We start from the raw sequence: 17409 nt of genomic DNA, 5'->3' as shown, positions 1-17409 counted from the left end.
TGGTTGCCAGCGTCAGGCAGCTTATCAGTGCTTAAATAACCGTATATACTCGAGTATAAGTTGACCCGAATGTAAGCCGAGGCACCTAATTTTACCACAAAAAACTGGGAAAACTTATTGACTTGAGTATAAGCCGGTTCACCAAACCACCTGGTGGGCCAGAGTGTGTGTGTGTGTGTGTGTGTGTGTGTGTGCGTGCACGGCAGAGGGGGCTTCTCTCCCCCCCCCCCCACGCACACCTAGGGTGCTGCTAAGAGGCAGTGGCTGCTTTGGGGCTTCTGACAGCAGCTAAGGTGGAGGAGAAGAAAGGAGCAGCCTGAAAGGACCCTCGAGTATAAGAGGAGAGGAGCTTTTTCAGCATAAAAAGGGGATGGACAGCAGGTGCAATCAAAAAGTCATGGCTTAATTTTGATTTAATACGTGTAAGGCTTCGCATCCTAAATAAACATACTAAAAAAAATTAAACGCTGGAAGGTAAACAATTGGTTAGATTCTCATGTCGTTGGCTTAAATGCGTCTACTTAATTCAGTTTCTAAAAGTTGCTTCAAAATGCCACTGACAAACTTATCAAAAAGAAAGGAAGAGTATCCCAGATGGGTTTTCCTTCTAATCTCATTGTGTGTTGCTGCTTGAAGTTAGCATTTCACAGCTTTTCTCCATTCCCCTACTACTGACTTAAGCAAAAGACGATTCTGCCCCTTTCCAAACCATTACGGAGCAGACTGCACAGAAACAAATACATTAACCGAAAATTTAATCCCCCAAATTGCTGCTCCCCCCCCCTATTTTTTTTTTATTCATTTTATAACAGAAAAGACAATACAAATTCTTGTCGTATCCTTATTCTTCTAAACATTGTTAAGTGGGCTTCCCAAGTCCCACCTATCTTATTTTCATTATACTTCATCTTTAGCAGTTTACATGTATCATAATTTCCAAACTGCTTCTTTCACACTCGGCCATCCTTGTTTCCTTCTCCTAGTGAGAACCTGAGGGTGTACCCCGCTTTTGGCTGTGGTCCTGCACAGTTTGAACAACCCCCATAGGAATTGCAAATCAGGTGTGTTTTTAAAGGTGATATTATTTGGTTGCTGAGCATAAAAGTCCCAGGGAGACTGGTCCCCTCTGGAATTTGCCAGAACTATCCAATGGCCAGTTCAGGCCTGCAGACAAAGCTGTTAAAAGGTGATTATTACAGGGGTTTGTCTTAATTACAGTAACACAGCTCTGCTTAGGCTGGGAAAGGCCCCAAGGTAGGCAGTTACCATAGCAACGGAATAGCCCCCCCCTTCCCTTCCCCAAAAATAGCATGCGCAATGACTGCAAGGCCCCCTATACATTTCGGTGCTGACCTAACAAGTGCCTGAAAAAAGGCCACTGGAGTTATTAAAACAGCTCTTCATGCTTTTAATACCCTTAAATACCTTACTTGTCCCTTGTGATCGCACCCCCAGTTAAAACTAATTAATAGGGGACAATATAGCATCTCTGATCTGATCCCTGAGGGAAGAGAGGTGGGGTCCTGTAAAAACAACTCTTTGCAGCTCTTGTATCTGTTCATTGAATTCCTAAAGGATCTACTTTTGATATTCCTACAGAGATGTGCTTTTAAGAATAAAGTCTTTTCTCTGTCTCAGAACAGAGTCTTTCCCCTCCTTTTTTTTGCCCATTTGTCATCTCCTTTTATTCAGTTATGTCTGGCAACGTCCAATAGGTGGCTGCCGAAAACACAAACATGCGTTTTATTTATTTAAAACATTTATACCCTGCTTCTCTGCCCCCTTGAGGGAGTTAGCAGTCTGACATGCCTTTCTGATAAAATTAATAGACCAATAAAGAACACTCACACTGTAGAAATGGATTAGTAGCTGCATTAAGGCAGCACTTGCCAGAAGCATGAGGAAATGAACTAGTTCTGACTTGGCACTTAAAAGGTACGATAAGAGTTCATGGATATTTTCTGGCTGGTTTTAGCAGAACCCAGCAGACTTTTAAAAAAATTTTAAAAAATGGGTGCCATAAATCCTCGATAGGTGCCTGGCTATTTGTTCCAAAGTGACTTCTTTCAAAATAAATAGGCTATTGTAAACGACGCTTACTCAAAAGTCAATGCCACTATGCTTAGAACTGCAGCCTTCGAGTGATTAATATATGAACAATTATGGCAGGGACAAGGGAACCCATAACCCTTCAGATCCCATAAATCTCAGCCAATGGGGCCAGCCCAAGACATTTTGGTACCTGAGGAGAACCACAAAATGGCACCCCTTCCCCACCAGCGAAGAAGGGGTGAGTGAAGAGCTAAATCAGGAACACAGGGGGAAATAGTGATCTACATGGGGTCTGCTGCCCCTATCCTGATCCTGATGCCCGAGGCAGTTATCTCACCTTGCCTAATGGGTGGGCCAGCCCTGTCAGCCAGCATGGCTCAACAACATCTGGAAGGCCAGGGGTTCACAATGTGTGCCTCAAATTGTAAAGTTTAAAGAGACAGAAACTCTTTTGGCATGGCAACTCTATTATCAGTCCAGCTTCTCCTAGGAGAACCCATGACTTTTGGCTCCAATTACATAAAAAAAGATCTGTGAGCCGTTCTCAAAGTAAAGGAAGGATTGAACTCTGATTAATAAGAATACACACAGAGGCTTGAACCAGCAAGACTCTGGGAAGCGTGTGTATAATAATGTCTGCCTCTACCCCTCGGCCCAGGTCGTCTTATTCACAAAAGAACTTTTTACAGAGTGTTCGTAAGAACCAATCAGATTTCTTCTGAGCATTTCAACAAACCCACATGGGGACAAAGTTAAACTACCAAAACTAATTAAGCACACATATTTCTGCTGTAAACAAAACAGAACTACAAAGGAGTGCATTTGGCAACCCCTGAGGTCATAAACAAACAATACACATGATTTTTTTCTTCTTCTTTTCCTTCTCCTGCGATGAGGCTACATTTTAATATTTTAATGTTCCATTATTTTAATGTTGTATTTTATTTTTGTTTTTAAGTTTGTAATCATTCATCTTGTTTTTATTATTGCTTGTAAGCCGCTCTGAGCCTGGCCTTGGCTGGGGAGGGCGGGGTATAAATAAAAATTATTATTATTATTATTATTATTATTATTATTATTATTATTAGGATGGCCAGGAAGACAACGATCATTATCACCTTCAGGTGAGATCTGCTTCCTGGCCCTAAGATTAACATCCTAAGATTAACATATCAGAAAAGCTACATCAAAGAAACTGCCCATTGTCTTTGATGACCCAGGATGCCTGCCTGGCGAAGCAACTGGCAGTGTATGTGACTGGTCAAGAAAGAAATGGAACAGGGATGCAGAGGTGTGGATTGATCAAGAATCATATCAAAATAGTTTAAACCCAGTCAACGCAATGCTTTCATTGCTGACACAGATGGCTTTAATCAAACAGATGCCTAAAGGAAGACTGCAAGCAGGAACCAGAAAACAATGTGGGATAACCAGCCTCATACACCCAACAACGCTTAAGTCTAATTAATGCATGAAGGGGTTAAGACCATAGAGTAAACTGTCCTGCCAGGCTTAGCTAGGTCGCTCCCACTTGCCTTGGGAGGCAGGTAATCAAGACTATTGTTCACCTTCAATCTGCCAGGGAAGCTCAAACGGTGAGCAGGTCTTATCTGGTTGCTGCGGCTCAGACCGCATGGCTCTTACAAGCTACTCTGAGTTCCTGTACCTCTAATTTAGGAACTTTCACCACTGGAACTAATCCAAGCTTTACTTGGGAGGGGGGATTATTGTTTCGTTTTTTGTATTTTGTATTTTTATTTTGTATCTGAACTGCCCTGACATCTACAGATAAAGGGTGGTATACCAATTTAAGAAATAATAAAGACTTCTACTGCCATAGTCCTAGCTCTTTCTTGGAGAATCCTGGCTCCCACCCAGCCCTTTCTTAGAAGAACCCAGGAGTTCTGGCTTCCAGCAGCTCCTTCCTAAAACTTAGGAGCCTCCAGCTCTTGCTCCCCTCCCCCTCAACCCAACCACATTACTACTACTACTACTACTACTACTACTACAGCCTAATCTTGTGGTTCTACAACGTGGAACACCCACCCCACAGGGGGGCAATTTGATTTTTAAGGGGGGCAATTTGAGAACGAGTTATTAACAGTTAATGGTCTTTTAGGCTTCCTCCACGTGAACAGGAGTTCACTTTTTGAATAATAAGAATTATATGCCAAACCGGGTGGGGGGGTGTGTGTGTCAGACTTTTAGAGATGCTTAGATGGGGCATGTCTAAAAAAAAAAAGGTTGAGAACCACAGGCCTAATCCTTTTGAAACCTGAAACTTTTGTTTTTTGGAGGATTCCTTCTATACCTGACCATGGGTAGGCAAACTAAGGCCCGGGGGGCCGGATCCGGCCCAATCGCCTTCTAAATCCGCCCTGCAGACGTTCCAGGAATCAGCGTGTTTTTACATGAGTAGAATGTGTGCTTTTATTTAAAATGCATCTCTGGGTTATTTGTGGGGCATAGGAATTCGTTCATTTTTTTCTTTTCATTTCAGAATATAATCCGGCCCCCCACAAGGTCTGAGGGACAGTGGACCGACCCCCTGCTGAAAAAGTTTGCTGACCCCTGCCTGAGACTGTAATTTCAACACCCCACTTCACACTGCCTCTGGGACTGTTGCATTTGACTAACAGCAATGAATGAAACCATAATGATCATGGCGCCCTCGCAGGGAACCCAGGAGTCCGGGCTGCGCCAGCTCCCTGCCCCTCCCGCTCCCTCCTACACCCAGTCCGCCCTTCCAGTTCTCCCACTTCCTCCACCCCCCAGGTAGCCCCTCCTTCCCAGTTGACCCCTCCCTAGAGGCTCCTCCCGCCTTTGGGGTGGCGCTTCTCCCTAATCCAGTCCTAACAGAAAATCCCAAGGAAGAGACTTCTCTCTTTCTCCCCCCCCCCCCCGTCTCCTTCCCCCTCCTTCTCCATCTAGGGCTGGGCTAGTCTCTCCCCTTCCTTCTCTCCCTTTGCTCGGCGGGGCCAAAGATCCTCCGGAAAGTCCCTCTTTTGCTGGAGTTTGGACACACACATATATATTTATATATTAAAAAAACAAGGTAGGGGACATTAAAAAGAAGAGCATTGCTACCTTCCAGGGGAGGCGGAGGAAAGGAATGAAATCAAACCGCCCTACTCTGCAAGATAAAAAGCTGAAATCGGAAGGGAAGGAGAAAGAAATCCGTAGGGAGGGGAAGGGGGAAAAGTTGCTACGGAGGCATCGCTTCTCTGGATCTCACCCGGTACGTGCTAAACGCGTGTGTGTGTGGAAGGGGGGGGGGGCGCGTGTTGCAGCGCTGCGGTCTCTCCGGCAAGCGGGTGGTGGATATTCCTGGAGGGGTTTATTTTGGGGGGTGGGGTGATCGGGAGATCGGCCCTAATTAGGATCGTTGGGTGCAGTCGCTTAGGGAGGGGGGGGTGTACAGATTCCCTGGGGAGGGAGGAATCTTTGAGTTAAGGGAGCAGCTCTTGGGGGGGGATTTGCTTTTATTTTGGTGTGTGTGGTTGCATCGATTAGGATTCAAGTGAGGGTTTGCAAGGATTCTTTAATCTAGAAGGGAGGGGGGGAGTATTATTATTTTTTTGCAATAAAGGCCTAAGAAGGCAGTTCCCTCCGCCGGGAATCTCATGAAGCCTATAAATAGACCAGATGTTGGTTGACAACCCCCAACACACACGGTTTGAAACATTGCAGAGTTCAATGTGTTGTGAGAGATATCTTGCTTTCTTGAAATGCCTTATATAAAATCCCAAGTATCCTTATTGCACAGCACTGCAGAAGATAGCCCTGCAGACACACACACACACATTGATTGTTTTAAGAACTTAAAAGCAGTCGATACAGGATGCTTCTATAAAGAGACTATTATGCTATAAATGTACACATCTTGAGGCACCTTTTCCGAGTTTAGGCACCTTTTCCGATTAGTCTCGCAAAAGTCATGCTTGCTGCACACTCCAGAGCTGCAGAGAGCTAATGACATATAATGCCAGAAATCTTCCCCTCCATGAGGCTCCCGCTCTTAATAACTGACAGCTCCTCAGGCGCAATCCCCTCTAAGCTGAATAAAAACCACACTGGTGGGAATGGGATCCTCCAACCAGAGCATATGGCGCCATAATTACACCTAGACCAGACTCCCAGCCCAATTTGAAAGTGGCTCACGAGGAATCCCAAGCGCATCCTCGCTTCCTGTCTCACACAAATATTACCACAGCAGAAGGTGCAGCCTTGCCATTTCATTAACACACAGAGACGCATGTTTTGAGGTTTGATTCGTCTTCCATGTGCCTGAAGTATTTTGTGCTTGTGGGGTGGTTGTGAAGCCATTTTTATGATTGTTTCGTTCATTCTCATTTTCTGCAAAGGGTTGTTGTGTCCCGTGCTAGCCCTATCCGGAGCAGGTCCATCGAAACCGTTGGCCCCAGGTTTAGCCACAATCATTCATTTCAGTACAGTGGTACCTTGGGTTACAGACGCTTCAGGTTACATACACTTCAAGGTACAGACTCTGCTAACCCAGAAATAGTACCTCGGGTTAAGAACTTTGCTTTGGGATGAGAACAGAAATCGTGCTCCGGCGGCGCGGCAGCGGCAGGAGGCCTCATTAGCTAAAGTGGTGCTTCAGGTTAAGAACAGTTTCAGGTTAAGAATGGACCTCTGGAACGAATTAAGTCCTTAACCCGAGGTACCACTGTAGTTAGGGACACGGGTGGCGCTGTGGGTTAAACCACAGAGCCTAGGACTTGCCGATCAGAAGGTTGGCGGTTCGAATCCCCGCGACGGGGTGAGCTCCCGTTGCTCGGTCCCTGCTCCGACCAACCTAGCAGTTCGAAAGCACGTCAAAGTGCAAGTAGATAAATAGGTACCGCTCTGGCAGGAAGGTAAACGGCATTTCTGTGCACTGCTCTGGTTCGTCAGAAGTGGCTTAGCCATGCTGGCCACAAGACCTGGAAGCTGTACGCTGGCTCCCTCGGCCAATAAAGCGAGATGAGTGCCACAACCCCAGAGTCGGTCACGACTGGACCTAATGGCCAGGGGTCCCTTCACCTTTACTACTGTAGTTCCAACTCTTGACTTGGGCTGGAGGGGCCACAACCCCATTAACATATGTAAAATCAGTGTACGTAAGAGACAACTGAGATAAAAGATGAACCAGCAGAGCCAACAGCCATTATAATAAGCAGAATACGAGAGATCAAGGCTTTCCAAAGTCAGTTTTTTAAAAGAAAGCAATCTGCTGTATATCTGACATGGATTGGCTAGAAAATCTGGCGGTGCGTGAAAGTCATGCCTCAAGCACGAGTTGTGGTTATTCAGTGGTGAACAGGAAAGCACTCTGAACATGTTCAGAGGCATTCTCTTTCATTGGTAGCTCTTCTGAGGTGCTCTGGGATACTCTTCGTGAACCCCTAGCAGTGGCGAACTTTGGGCTCTAACCTTTCTGCAGCACCCTGTATGACACCCAAATCCCCCCTCCCAATCTCTTGTCATTGTTGCGGCGCCCTCTCGGATCAGTGCCCAGTGTGGGCGAACCAGTCGGGCTCCCTTAAATTCACCTCTGACCCCTAGTTTCATACAAGCTGTTGGATAATGGGAAACTTAGAGTGGTATATATGTTCTCTCCTCCCCCCCAACAGGTAATTCACGGGTAGCTGATGTATTGAACCCTTGATGCCATTGAACTCCAGCTCCCATCATCCCTTTCTGTGGGCCACACTGCCTGGGGCTGATGGGAGTTGTGGTCCAACTATACCTATCTGGAGGGCCGCCATGTTTGTTTATGCACTAAGGGGGAGCCTTCCCCAGACTGGTTCCTTGCAGGTGTTTTGGACTACAATTCCCATCAGCCTCAGCCAGCACCAGGTTGGGGAAGTCACTTTTCTGAGAGTTTAAATGAGGTTTTTGTTCGTCTTGAGGGCTCCTTGTTGGCATATTTCCCCCTACAGCAGCAGAAATGCATAGACGATTATAGAAACAGGTTTCGGCTTGGTGTTGCAAAATATCTATTACGCCATGCAGATCTTGTTTTGTGGCTACAGATGGTGGATATCCATCTGCTTGTTTTCAACTCATTGCACATTTTGGGTTCATGCCATCCAAAAGAGATTATTGGGGTGGGGTGGGGGGGGGAGAGAAACTAAGATAGGTCAACCTAAGATAGGGGAAATCAAAATTCTGGAGGTACAAAAACCCTTTTTCGGAGTTTTGCAATTAAATTCCAGAGCAATCAAGGGATTGGGAGTGGCTGATAGAATGCATTTGTATTCTGAGACAGAGATTAGGGTCAATGTATACAAGCAGCAAATTCGAGTGATGTAAAGGGATTTTCGGTTTTTTTGGAGCGTACCACTGCAGGAAATTAGGTCTGAGTGCTTCCCCAGCAGAAAATCCTGTTAGATGGAGAAATACAGAGAAGGCGAGCTTGAACTGTTTCCCAGCATGCTGCTTTTTTACATGTAGGAAAACGCACGCAGTGCTTTCAAGATTCGTCCCCCCTACCTGCATTCTGAAGTAGTCGAATCCAGGATAATAATTTGATTTTAAACTGGCTCTTAATCACTGCCTTGCCTGCAAAAGCTCACTTGGGCAAAGGGCTGCATTTTGGTCTTGCTTTGCCACAGTTGCCCATTCTCTGGTTACACCTCCAGGTTGGATTATTGCAGTCTGCTGTCCCTGAGGCTGCTCCTGAAGACAGTTTGGAAGCTGCAACTGATATATCCAGTTGTATAATGAAGGTGACAGGCGAGCCTCCCTGGGGACAGCATCACACAAACAGGGAGCCGCTGCAGAGAAGGCCCCGTTCTCGTGTTGCCACCCTCTGGAGCTCTCACGGAGGAGGCACATGAAGAAGGGCCTCAGATGATGAACGAGGAGAGTCTGGATTGTTTCATATGGAGAGAGGCGTTCTGTTTTAAGGTTTTATAGGTCCAAACCAGCACTTGGAATGGGGTCTGTGGAAAGCACTAAACGATGTGGGGCCCAAATATCTGAAGGAACGCCTCTCTCTATAACGGAACCTGCCTGTGCGTTATGGTCAACAGGAGAGGTCCTTCTCAAGAGTTCCATGACCAAGTACAGTGGTACCTCAGGTTAAGTACTTAATTCGTTCCGGAGTTCCGTTCTTAACCTGAAACTGTTCTTAACCTGAAGCACCACTTTAGCTAATGGAGCCTCCTGCTGCTGCCGCGTCGCCAGAGCACAATTTCTGTTCTCATCCTGAAGCAAAGTTCTTAATCTGAAGCACTATTTCTGGATTAGTGGAGTCTGTAACCTGAAGCGTATGTATCCCAAGGTACCACTGTAGAGCCTTCTTAGAAGTAGAAGCCCATCTTCAGAATTACCTCCTCTCTAAAGTATGTCTGGTTCTGGTACTGCTTGAGATACACTTCACTCTTGAGGCCTTTGGGAGTTCTTGGTCATGCTGTTGCTGTTTTTCACTGCTTGCTGTTCAATTGCATTCTTTTAAAGTTTTAGCTGCTATTTTATTATTTGTATTCAACGCTTTTTTTGTGATTTGTGTAGCCTGCCCTCGGAGCCTGTGGTGAAGGGTGAGGATACAAACATGATCAATGAAACAATAATTTTATTATTGGATAAAATCAGTATTGAGAATTGGTGAGAATCAGTGTTTTGGAAGCTGATCATGTGATCAGTTTTTTTTTTTTTTTAAATGATAATCTCCCTGGAGAAACTACCAAGGAACATAGTGTGGTATTCAGTTACGTTTCACTTAGTTTTACTCATCATAGGCCCATTGAAGTGAATGGCTCTAAGTTACTCATGTTATTTTCAGTGTCTCTACACTGAGTAAAACTTAGTTGACGATAACCCACAGCTAATATCAGGGCCTTGTCAGTATTTGGGGGTCCGTAACATTTCCTGCTAGCTAGATGGAAAATCTTCATGAGGGATGAGAATTAAAGTTTATTCGCCTTTTAGTCTTCCGTTTTCAGCATTTAAAACCATGTTCACCCTTGCAGCAAGCCCATGAGTCACTATTACCACCATTTTTCAAGATAAGAAGTAGGTTAAATCAGAAATCTCCCCTTAATTGCCATTCTGTCCCCCCTGCGGTCAGTTCGCTGACTGAAAATTTCTTTCTTTCTTTCATAGGGGAGGCTGTTCTGGAGCGAAAGATCCCATCTTTTATTTGAGGCAGCATGATGAGAGACTTTGGAGCCCCTGAACTAATAAGAAGCTGAGATTTTTTTTTATTTTGGCAGACACAAATACACCCTTTTGGAAACAGGGAACTGAACCCACCATGCCCATTTGGGGAAGCGGACCCGCATGCCCTAAGATGGCTGGTTTGCCAGGAGTGTTGAAAAAATCAGTGTGATGTGGCAGGAAATTCAACTTCCTTCTGTGTGAGCAAACCGTTCTCCAACATATGTATTTGCTTGGACACAGGAGATTCATGTTCTTGGCAGCCAGCATCTAGGACAGCTCCAAGCCCGGAAGAGCCAAGATTTATGGAAAACCCACAATTGTGGTTTCCTTGAAGACTGAGCCACCAGCCTTGGCATCTGAAGCAGCAGATGTGAGCAGGAAGAGCGGAAAATGCCATGCTAGGCCTCATTCTTCGTGGCAGGGAGCTGATCTTCGAGAACCTTGGGTCCCAAGTCAACTTTGGTTGCTCTGGGTGTATAGCTCCCACACCTGCTCTTTAGTTTGTTTACATATATTTATCTATATTATAATAATATATCTGTGCATCCTCTCCCTGCGCCATGTTCCTCAGCAGAGCCAAGTCATGGCTTCCTGGACTGCCTTGGCGACGAGGAAAGGCGAAGGACGTGAAAAAGGAAGAGGAGGAAATGCAGGGGGAGCTGGAGGAAAGCACGGCGCCCCCAAAACCAAGATGGTGGAGCGGCCAACGCCTCTTGGGCGCTATTGGCTGGGGCCAAAGTTCCGCTGCTGGAGAGAGCTCCCTATTGGCCGGGATACCTCAGCACCTCTCGCCGCCGAAAGCATCCGTCGAATCGCCAGAGAACTTGCAGATCTGCTTCAACTTCACCCGCCACCTCTTTGACCTGTGCGTGGTGACTTTGCTCTGTGCCTCGTCCCCGGCCTTCCGGCTGGTTTTGGATATCCTGGGATTCGGGGGCCCTCTGAAGGTCTGGCTTCACGGCTTTGCCTGCTTCTTAGTCACCGCTTACGGGATGTACTTGGCCCTGTGGCTGGTGCAGGAGTACCTGGTCCAGTTTGCCTGCCTCTACGGCTTCCTGCAGACCCTGGTTTTGTGTGTCAGTATCCAGGCCGGCGGATCTGAGCCCCCAGAGGAGAAAGAGCCCATTGGCCCCAACCCAGCCAAGGAAGAGGAACTGTCAGCAGCCGGCACAGGCAAGCAGTCGCCGCCGCTATAAGGAGGAAGACTCTGTTGGCCCGCCTCCTGCGGCTGTTCGGGGTAGAATTGGGTCATGGAAGCCAAAGAGCGCAGCTGATGTGGTCCCCATTCAGGATGGCTGGACAGACACGCACAAAAGAGGAGGAAATAGAGAGTGTTGTGCGGCGGGTGTATGTTTGCAAAAAACATATGTATGTGTGTGTCCTGTCCCCCACGCAGGTGGTTCCAGTGCTCATTTGTGAATGGCTTTTTGGGGAGCAAAGGGAGGGGAAACCATCACAACTATTCCCACCTAGAGGGGCCTTGAAGAAATCATGGGGCACGAGGGTGGGGGGTGCACTCCACATCCAAACCAGTCTGAACCTGGTTTTCCTGTCTTGCCTGCCCCCAGTGGATCTTGGGAACTAGATTTGGCGGGAAGGTGAGGGGACTCGAGGGCTCATTGACAGGGTCATGGACATGCCTCTGTAGAGCATGTTTGGCTGGCAGTTTTGAAGAAGCATTGATGGGGTGGTCCGCACATAACCAGTTCCTATAATCTGCAAAGACTGGTGATTTCATCAGTCAGTGGGGTCCTCGTTTTAGCAGAGGCGTCCCTAGACCCAGTGATCTTGAACAGCAAGCAAGTGCAGCATTCTGCTCTGGTGGCCCAGCAGGTGAGGGCAAGAGGCTTTGGACAATCACTTTGGAGGGTGGAAGGGAGAGGGCAATTGATCTGGGAAGGGCCAGTAGATGCCACATTGCATCTTCTTGCCCCCGTCTCAGGCTGGGGCGAGTGGATACTAGGGATGAAGAACCTCCTATCTTAACTGGGACCAGAGAGTGGATTTATCTGAGGCTAGGGCAGGGTGGATTTGAGAACTATGGGTCAGATCCTATGAGAGAGACCTATTGCACCTCCACAAGAGGATTCAACGGAGCCAAGGGGAGGACTGGGGTTTGGCAGGAAGTGTTCTAATTGGTATGACATCTAATCTAGGGGAGGAAGATTCCAGAAAGTCATGAAAGCCTCCCACAACTTAGAGCAGGGGTACCCATCATGGAACCTTCCAGAGATGGTTGGACTACAGTTCCCATCATCCCTGGTTATTGGCTGATCTTGCTGGGGCTGATGGGAGTTGGAGTTCAGGAACTTCTGGAGGGCAGTATCAGGAAATATGTAAAACTACTGAGGAGGAATCTGGATGGGGGTGGACTACTGAGGACTCCCTGTTAGAAACGGACTGTCTCTCCCTAGCTTATTCTGAAGGGGCAAAGTGGGCTGTTTAGAAAGTTGATCTTCCCCTCCGTCCCAAACCTCAGGGATAAGCAGTTCTGAGCCTGGAATTTCAGCTAGATTCCACCTGCTCCTCACCAGCATCTAGAACTTTTTCCAGCAGCAGGAGAGTCTAGTTCTTTGCCCTGTTTTATTGATACCCAGCCCAAGCAACTTCAGCAATATTGAGATTTTATGCTACCAGATCACTGTGGGCCATGTGTTGCCCAAAGGATCTGGGTGTGATTGAAAGAGGATCTCAGCATGCCTCTCAGCGGCCCAGGTGTGCTTGAGCCGCACAGGGTTACAAATGTCTACCTTTACCACACACCTGCACCTGAGGTGTGCCCTACTGCCTCGCAAGAGGGTGACCCACGTTTCCCAGAATATGAATGTTCGCCTGCGGGAAGCTTGGTTACCTGTTCAGGCTTGCAATCGGGGCTGCCAGCCATAGACCCAATCAGGCCTCTCTTCCAAGGTCCTGTTTGTGTTTTTCTTGCCAGGGGATGGGAAGTTTATATTGCGCCAGGCTTGCCGTTGGAACTAGGGACCACCGGAGTGGATGTGGCAGTTGTGTTCGTAGGAACATTATTCCTTTCCTCATTTCTGGCAAGGCCTCCACATTCCTAGGTCAGCACATCTTTCCAGATCAGTACAACACACTTCATTCTTCAGTTCTGTTGGGATCATGTATGTCTCTTGTGATCTCCTAAAACAAACACCACCTTCTTGTGTGGAATCCATCCTATGTTGTAGGTCCACAGTCAGGTCCTTTCCAAATTATATACCTTACATTTCTGTCTCCCTGCCCCCTTCTTCCCTTCAAGATCCACGGTCTCTGATGCATGCCCAGAATGCCTCCAAACCACATGTTATCATTGAGTGATCCCCACTCCTTCCACAAACACAAATACAGTTTAACCTCTCCCCTGAACACTCTTCTGTTAGCCGCAAGCAGTGATGTATAAAACATGCTTTGATTTTGAATCTCTGGAACCTAGAACATATCCACTCTTTCTCATTAATCCCTTTTGTGATGTCCCCTTTCCCCGCTAGATCATCCCTCTCTAGCTCCTTGAGATCCACTTGATCTCCATGTTGTGATAGACAAGAAAGTGGCAAATCAGATCATTCATTTTTTTTAAAAATGGTTTCAGGAAATAATTCTACACTGCAACCACATTCAGAGCAAGCTGCAATCTCATTTTCAGCAGAAACACTCCCATTTCATCTAGGAAACGTCCTCGGGATTCAAGTCCTTTTCCAAAAATGCACAACCCTTTCTGTAAAAGCTTTCTCAGATTCATTTCCTTCTCTGAATATTGTCTAATACCCATGTGATATCTTTCAAGTGAAACCCCTCTCTTGTCCGGATAGAGCCAGAACGTCCCATGCCATCTGCCTCGAGCGAGAATAAAAAACTTAAGCGTTCCGGTTCTGAGGCAGAATGAATGCCTTCTCTATCCTTTCAAACTTCTGGCCTGCCACTGCGGGTGCTGGCAAACCCTGCTTTTGTGGTGTCATTCCTGTTCCAGGAAGAAGAGGAGGGCTTTGGCCTCCCAAATGCTGTCGGAATCCCAACTCCCATCAGCCCTAGTCGGAACGGTCAGTAATTAGGAATGATAGGAGTTGTAGTTCGGAGGGCCGCAGGCTCCCCACCCCTGAATTAGAGATAGGAACTCAAGAGGAAACGGTTCCCTTTGCCCAGGGTCATGCGCTAGATCTTTGTCTCTCTGGGTGTCAGATCTGAAGTGCACACCCTTTTAATTTCTCCCTCACCTTCACCTACGAACATCTTCCCCTCTTGCTGAGGGATGAGTAGAAGGCCATCGCAATGGCCATCGCTTTTTGTCGCTCCCTAGTGCTGAGGAAAGCGGTCCGGAGGGCAGGCCCTCTGAGGCAAACAGCAGCTAGCCCCTTCCACAACAGTTAGAACACATTACATTGGTCTCCTATCCTGGCGTTTTCACCTGGCGTTCCAGAGAGCAGTGAGAGGGGAGGGTGCTTCGGACAATGTCCCCACCGTAATCTCAGGGCTCTTGTAGTTGACTAACTAGGCTGACCATTAGCAACAGTTGTGGTTGTGACACTTCTGTGATACTATGGCCTCAAGGGACTCCTAAAAACCCCATCTTGTGATGTATAGCTGTGGTACTGAAATGTCTACTTTTGTCCTTCGGCTCATTTTCTCCAAGAAGTTTACTTGAAGCTGTAGATCCACCAATTTTGTGCCCTAGAAGCGGAATTAGCTGTTTCCTCAAAATGATTGACTTGACTACATCGGAGTAGGTCTATGTTGTTGTGTTTTTTTAATTCAGTCCAGAGCGGCGCAAGCCAGCCTAAAACGAAACCCACCAGCATAAACATACTTCCTTAGCACAAAGTCTTACGGAATTCTTCTGTTTGTGCGTCTGGTTGTTGTTAATACTACAACTCCCATCGTCCCTGGCTGTGACCTGGGAATGATGGGAACTGTAGTCCAACAACATCTGGAAGGCCACAGGTTCCCCATCCTTGTGGGCCAAAGCCATCCCTCCACCCACTGAAATGTCCCGAACGGAAGAGGGGCTAATCTAGAGAACGGACTATAGCGGGGCTGGATCTAGAGAGCTCTCCACACCTCGGAAGCAGGCAGAACAGGATTTCTGACGCTTGTACAAATGATTAGGAACCCATCTTGTTTTTGAAAGGAGAGGGGAGTCAAGAAAACATTTTGAAATGACTGAGTCTTATAATGGGTGAGTCCCCAAAACATTTGAAGGCAGAACTTCCTTGGCAAACCTATCATTGAATGTGAATTTGTGACAACTTTCTTGGTAGTATTGCGGTATCTGTTGATTTCCCCTTGCAACTGCACCCCCCACAAAAAAACCCTCATTCTTTCCTCAACCAAACTGAGCCAGAGTTGGGGGTGACAAGGATTCCGTGAGGCCATTTTTGAGAACAAGCAACTCGAGGAAGGGTTAAAACCTTCCACCTGCCTCCCCTGGAAGTGTCCTGTCTGCACACGTGCCAAAAGGAACAGACGAAGCTGGAAATCCTGCGTTTTTTCCACATAATGTGACGTTCCACCCTTATAGTAGTGACTGACTTATGTTGGTTTCAATGCAACGCTGTGCTCTTAAAAAACAAAAAAAACCTCGCTGTCTCGCTTACTGGGATTACCAGAGTGCTTATTTGGGAAACCTAGTAATTCCTCAGCAAATTTATATTGCGTACGAATCAATCTCAAGATGAGGGGTGTGAGTGGCGTCACACATACTAGCCAGTAGCTGCCTGCGATGTTCCTGCTGAAACGTTATGCACCCGTATCATTGCTGTGCTATTCTGTGTTGGAGGGAGGGAGACGCTAGGATTATAATAGGCTCCATCCTGAGGCAGCATTGTTATGAAAACTGTGAGGAGTTTGCCAGTGAAGGGAAGATCAAGAGAAAATAATAATAATTGTGTGTGCTTCATGAACAGCAACAGGAGGCTGGGTGCCTCTGTGTCTCCACAAAACGGTACATTTTTCAAGATATACCTCTTCCCTGTCCTGTTTGGTCATACACCACTCTAGATGTTCCCTGGTGCCTGAGAAAGTGTGTTGCTGTTTGTGATTTTGGAAGCATAGTGGTTATTTTCTTCATTGGGTGGGGCGGGGTGGGGACCAAATTACCCTGTTTTACTTGGGAACGCATTGGTTGTGTATAGGGAGCGGCCGCAGGCAGGATAACTGCATAAACTAACCTGTGTCTCTATATCCTGACTGCTGTTTTAACAGTTTAAAACACTGTTGATTTGGATTCGTTTATTTTTCCAACCTGTGTTAATATATCTATATATCTATATATTTAAATAAAAGGGAAACTTCAAAGAACAATGCGAGGCTCTGCGATTCTCAGTTGCAACCGGAGCGACCTACAGTTGTGCGTATTGCTAGTTCTCATGGCAACTGGACAAAGCCTGGACAGCAATCAGGCAGTTTTTACTAGAGGAGAGGGAAGAAAGGGGTTCATCATTCCTCTGGAGTTTGCACTGTGGGTCCCTGCCTCCCGCCCCTCCTGCTTTCAGCTGGGCTTGCTTTCACTTTTCATAGCTCAGCTGGGATTTACAGCAGGGCCCACAAACTCCATTCATTCACACTGTGTGTGTATGTGTATTTGTGGTGGAACATGGGAGGCAGTTCATACATCATGCGAAATATTCGTACCGATTTTTAATTGCATTTTTATTGCTTCTTTTATTTTCTTGTTTTGTGTTTTATTGTATGGAATTGTATGCAATAAAATACTATAGCAGGGTGGCGGGGTGGACATGCTGTATTTTTTGCTCTATAAGACTCACTTTTTACCTCCTAAAAGTAAGGGGAAATGTGTGTGCATCTTATGGAGCGAATGCAGGCTGCACAGCTATCCCAGAAGCCAGAACAGCAAGAGGGATTGCTGCTTTCACTGTGCAGCGATCCCTCTTGCTGTTCTGCCTTCTGAGATTCAGAATATTTTTTTTCTTGTTTCCCTCCTCCAAAAACTAGGTTCCTCTTGTGGTCTGGTGCGTCTTATAGAGCGAAAAACACGGTACTTTTGGCCGAATTCCTTTGTGGGGACCATGCTAGTAGTGGGTGAGGCCAGAGACAAAAAATGGGAGAAGCAACTGATGTGACCAATCACAGAATCATAGAGCTGGAAGAACCACAAGGATCGTTTAGTCCAACCTCCTGTAATGCAGGAATATTTTTGCCCAACATGGGGGCTCGAACCCTGCCAATTAAGTCTTG

At 46.7% G+C, this 17409-nt stretch overlaps 2 protein-coding genes across 2 annotated transcripts in view; one reads left to right on the top strand and one right to left on the bottom strand.

Annotated features, from left to right (window-relative positions):
* The window catches only part of LOC310837988 (E3 ubiquitin-protein ligase TRIM11-like), a 1016249-nt gene that overhangs the window by 208631 nt on the left and 790209 nt on the right, over positions 1-17409 (bottom strand). The window lies entirely within an intron of this gene.
* On the top strand, positions 4877-16515 carry LOC310838007 (uncharacterized protein C6orf47 homolog). Its single transcript, XM_083725328.1, has 2 exons — positions 4877-5290; positions 10165-16515. Exon 2 carries the CDS (start codon positions 10782-10784, stop codon positions 11415-11417), a length of 636 nt encoding a protein of 211 aa, XP_083581454.1. The 5' UTR covers positions 4877-5290; positions 10165-10781; the 3' UTR covers positions 11418-16515.

The sequence above is a fragment of the Podarcis gaigeae genome (genome assembly GCF_964106915.1).
Source record: "Podarcis gaigeae genome assembly, chromosome: 2".
Taxonomy (NCBI): Eukaryota; Metazoa; Chordata; class Lepidosauria; order Squamata; family Lacertidae; genus Podarcis; species Podarcis gaigeae.
This window is presented reverse-complemented; position numbering and strand designations above follow the sequence as displayed.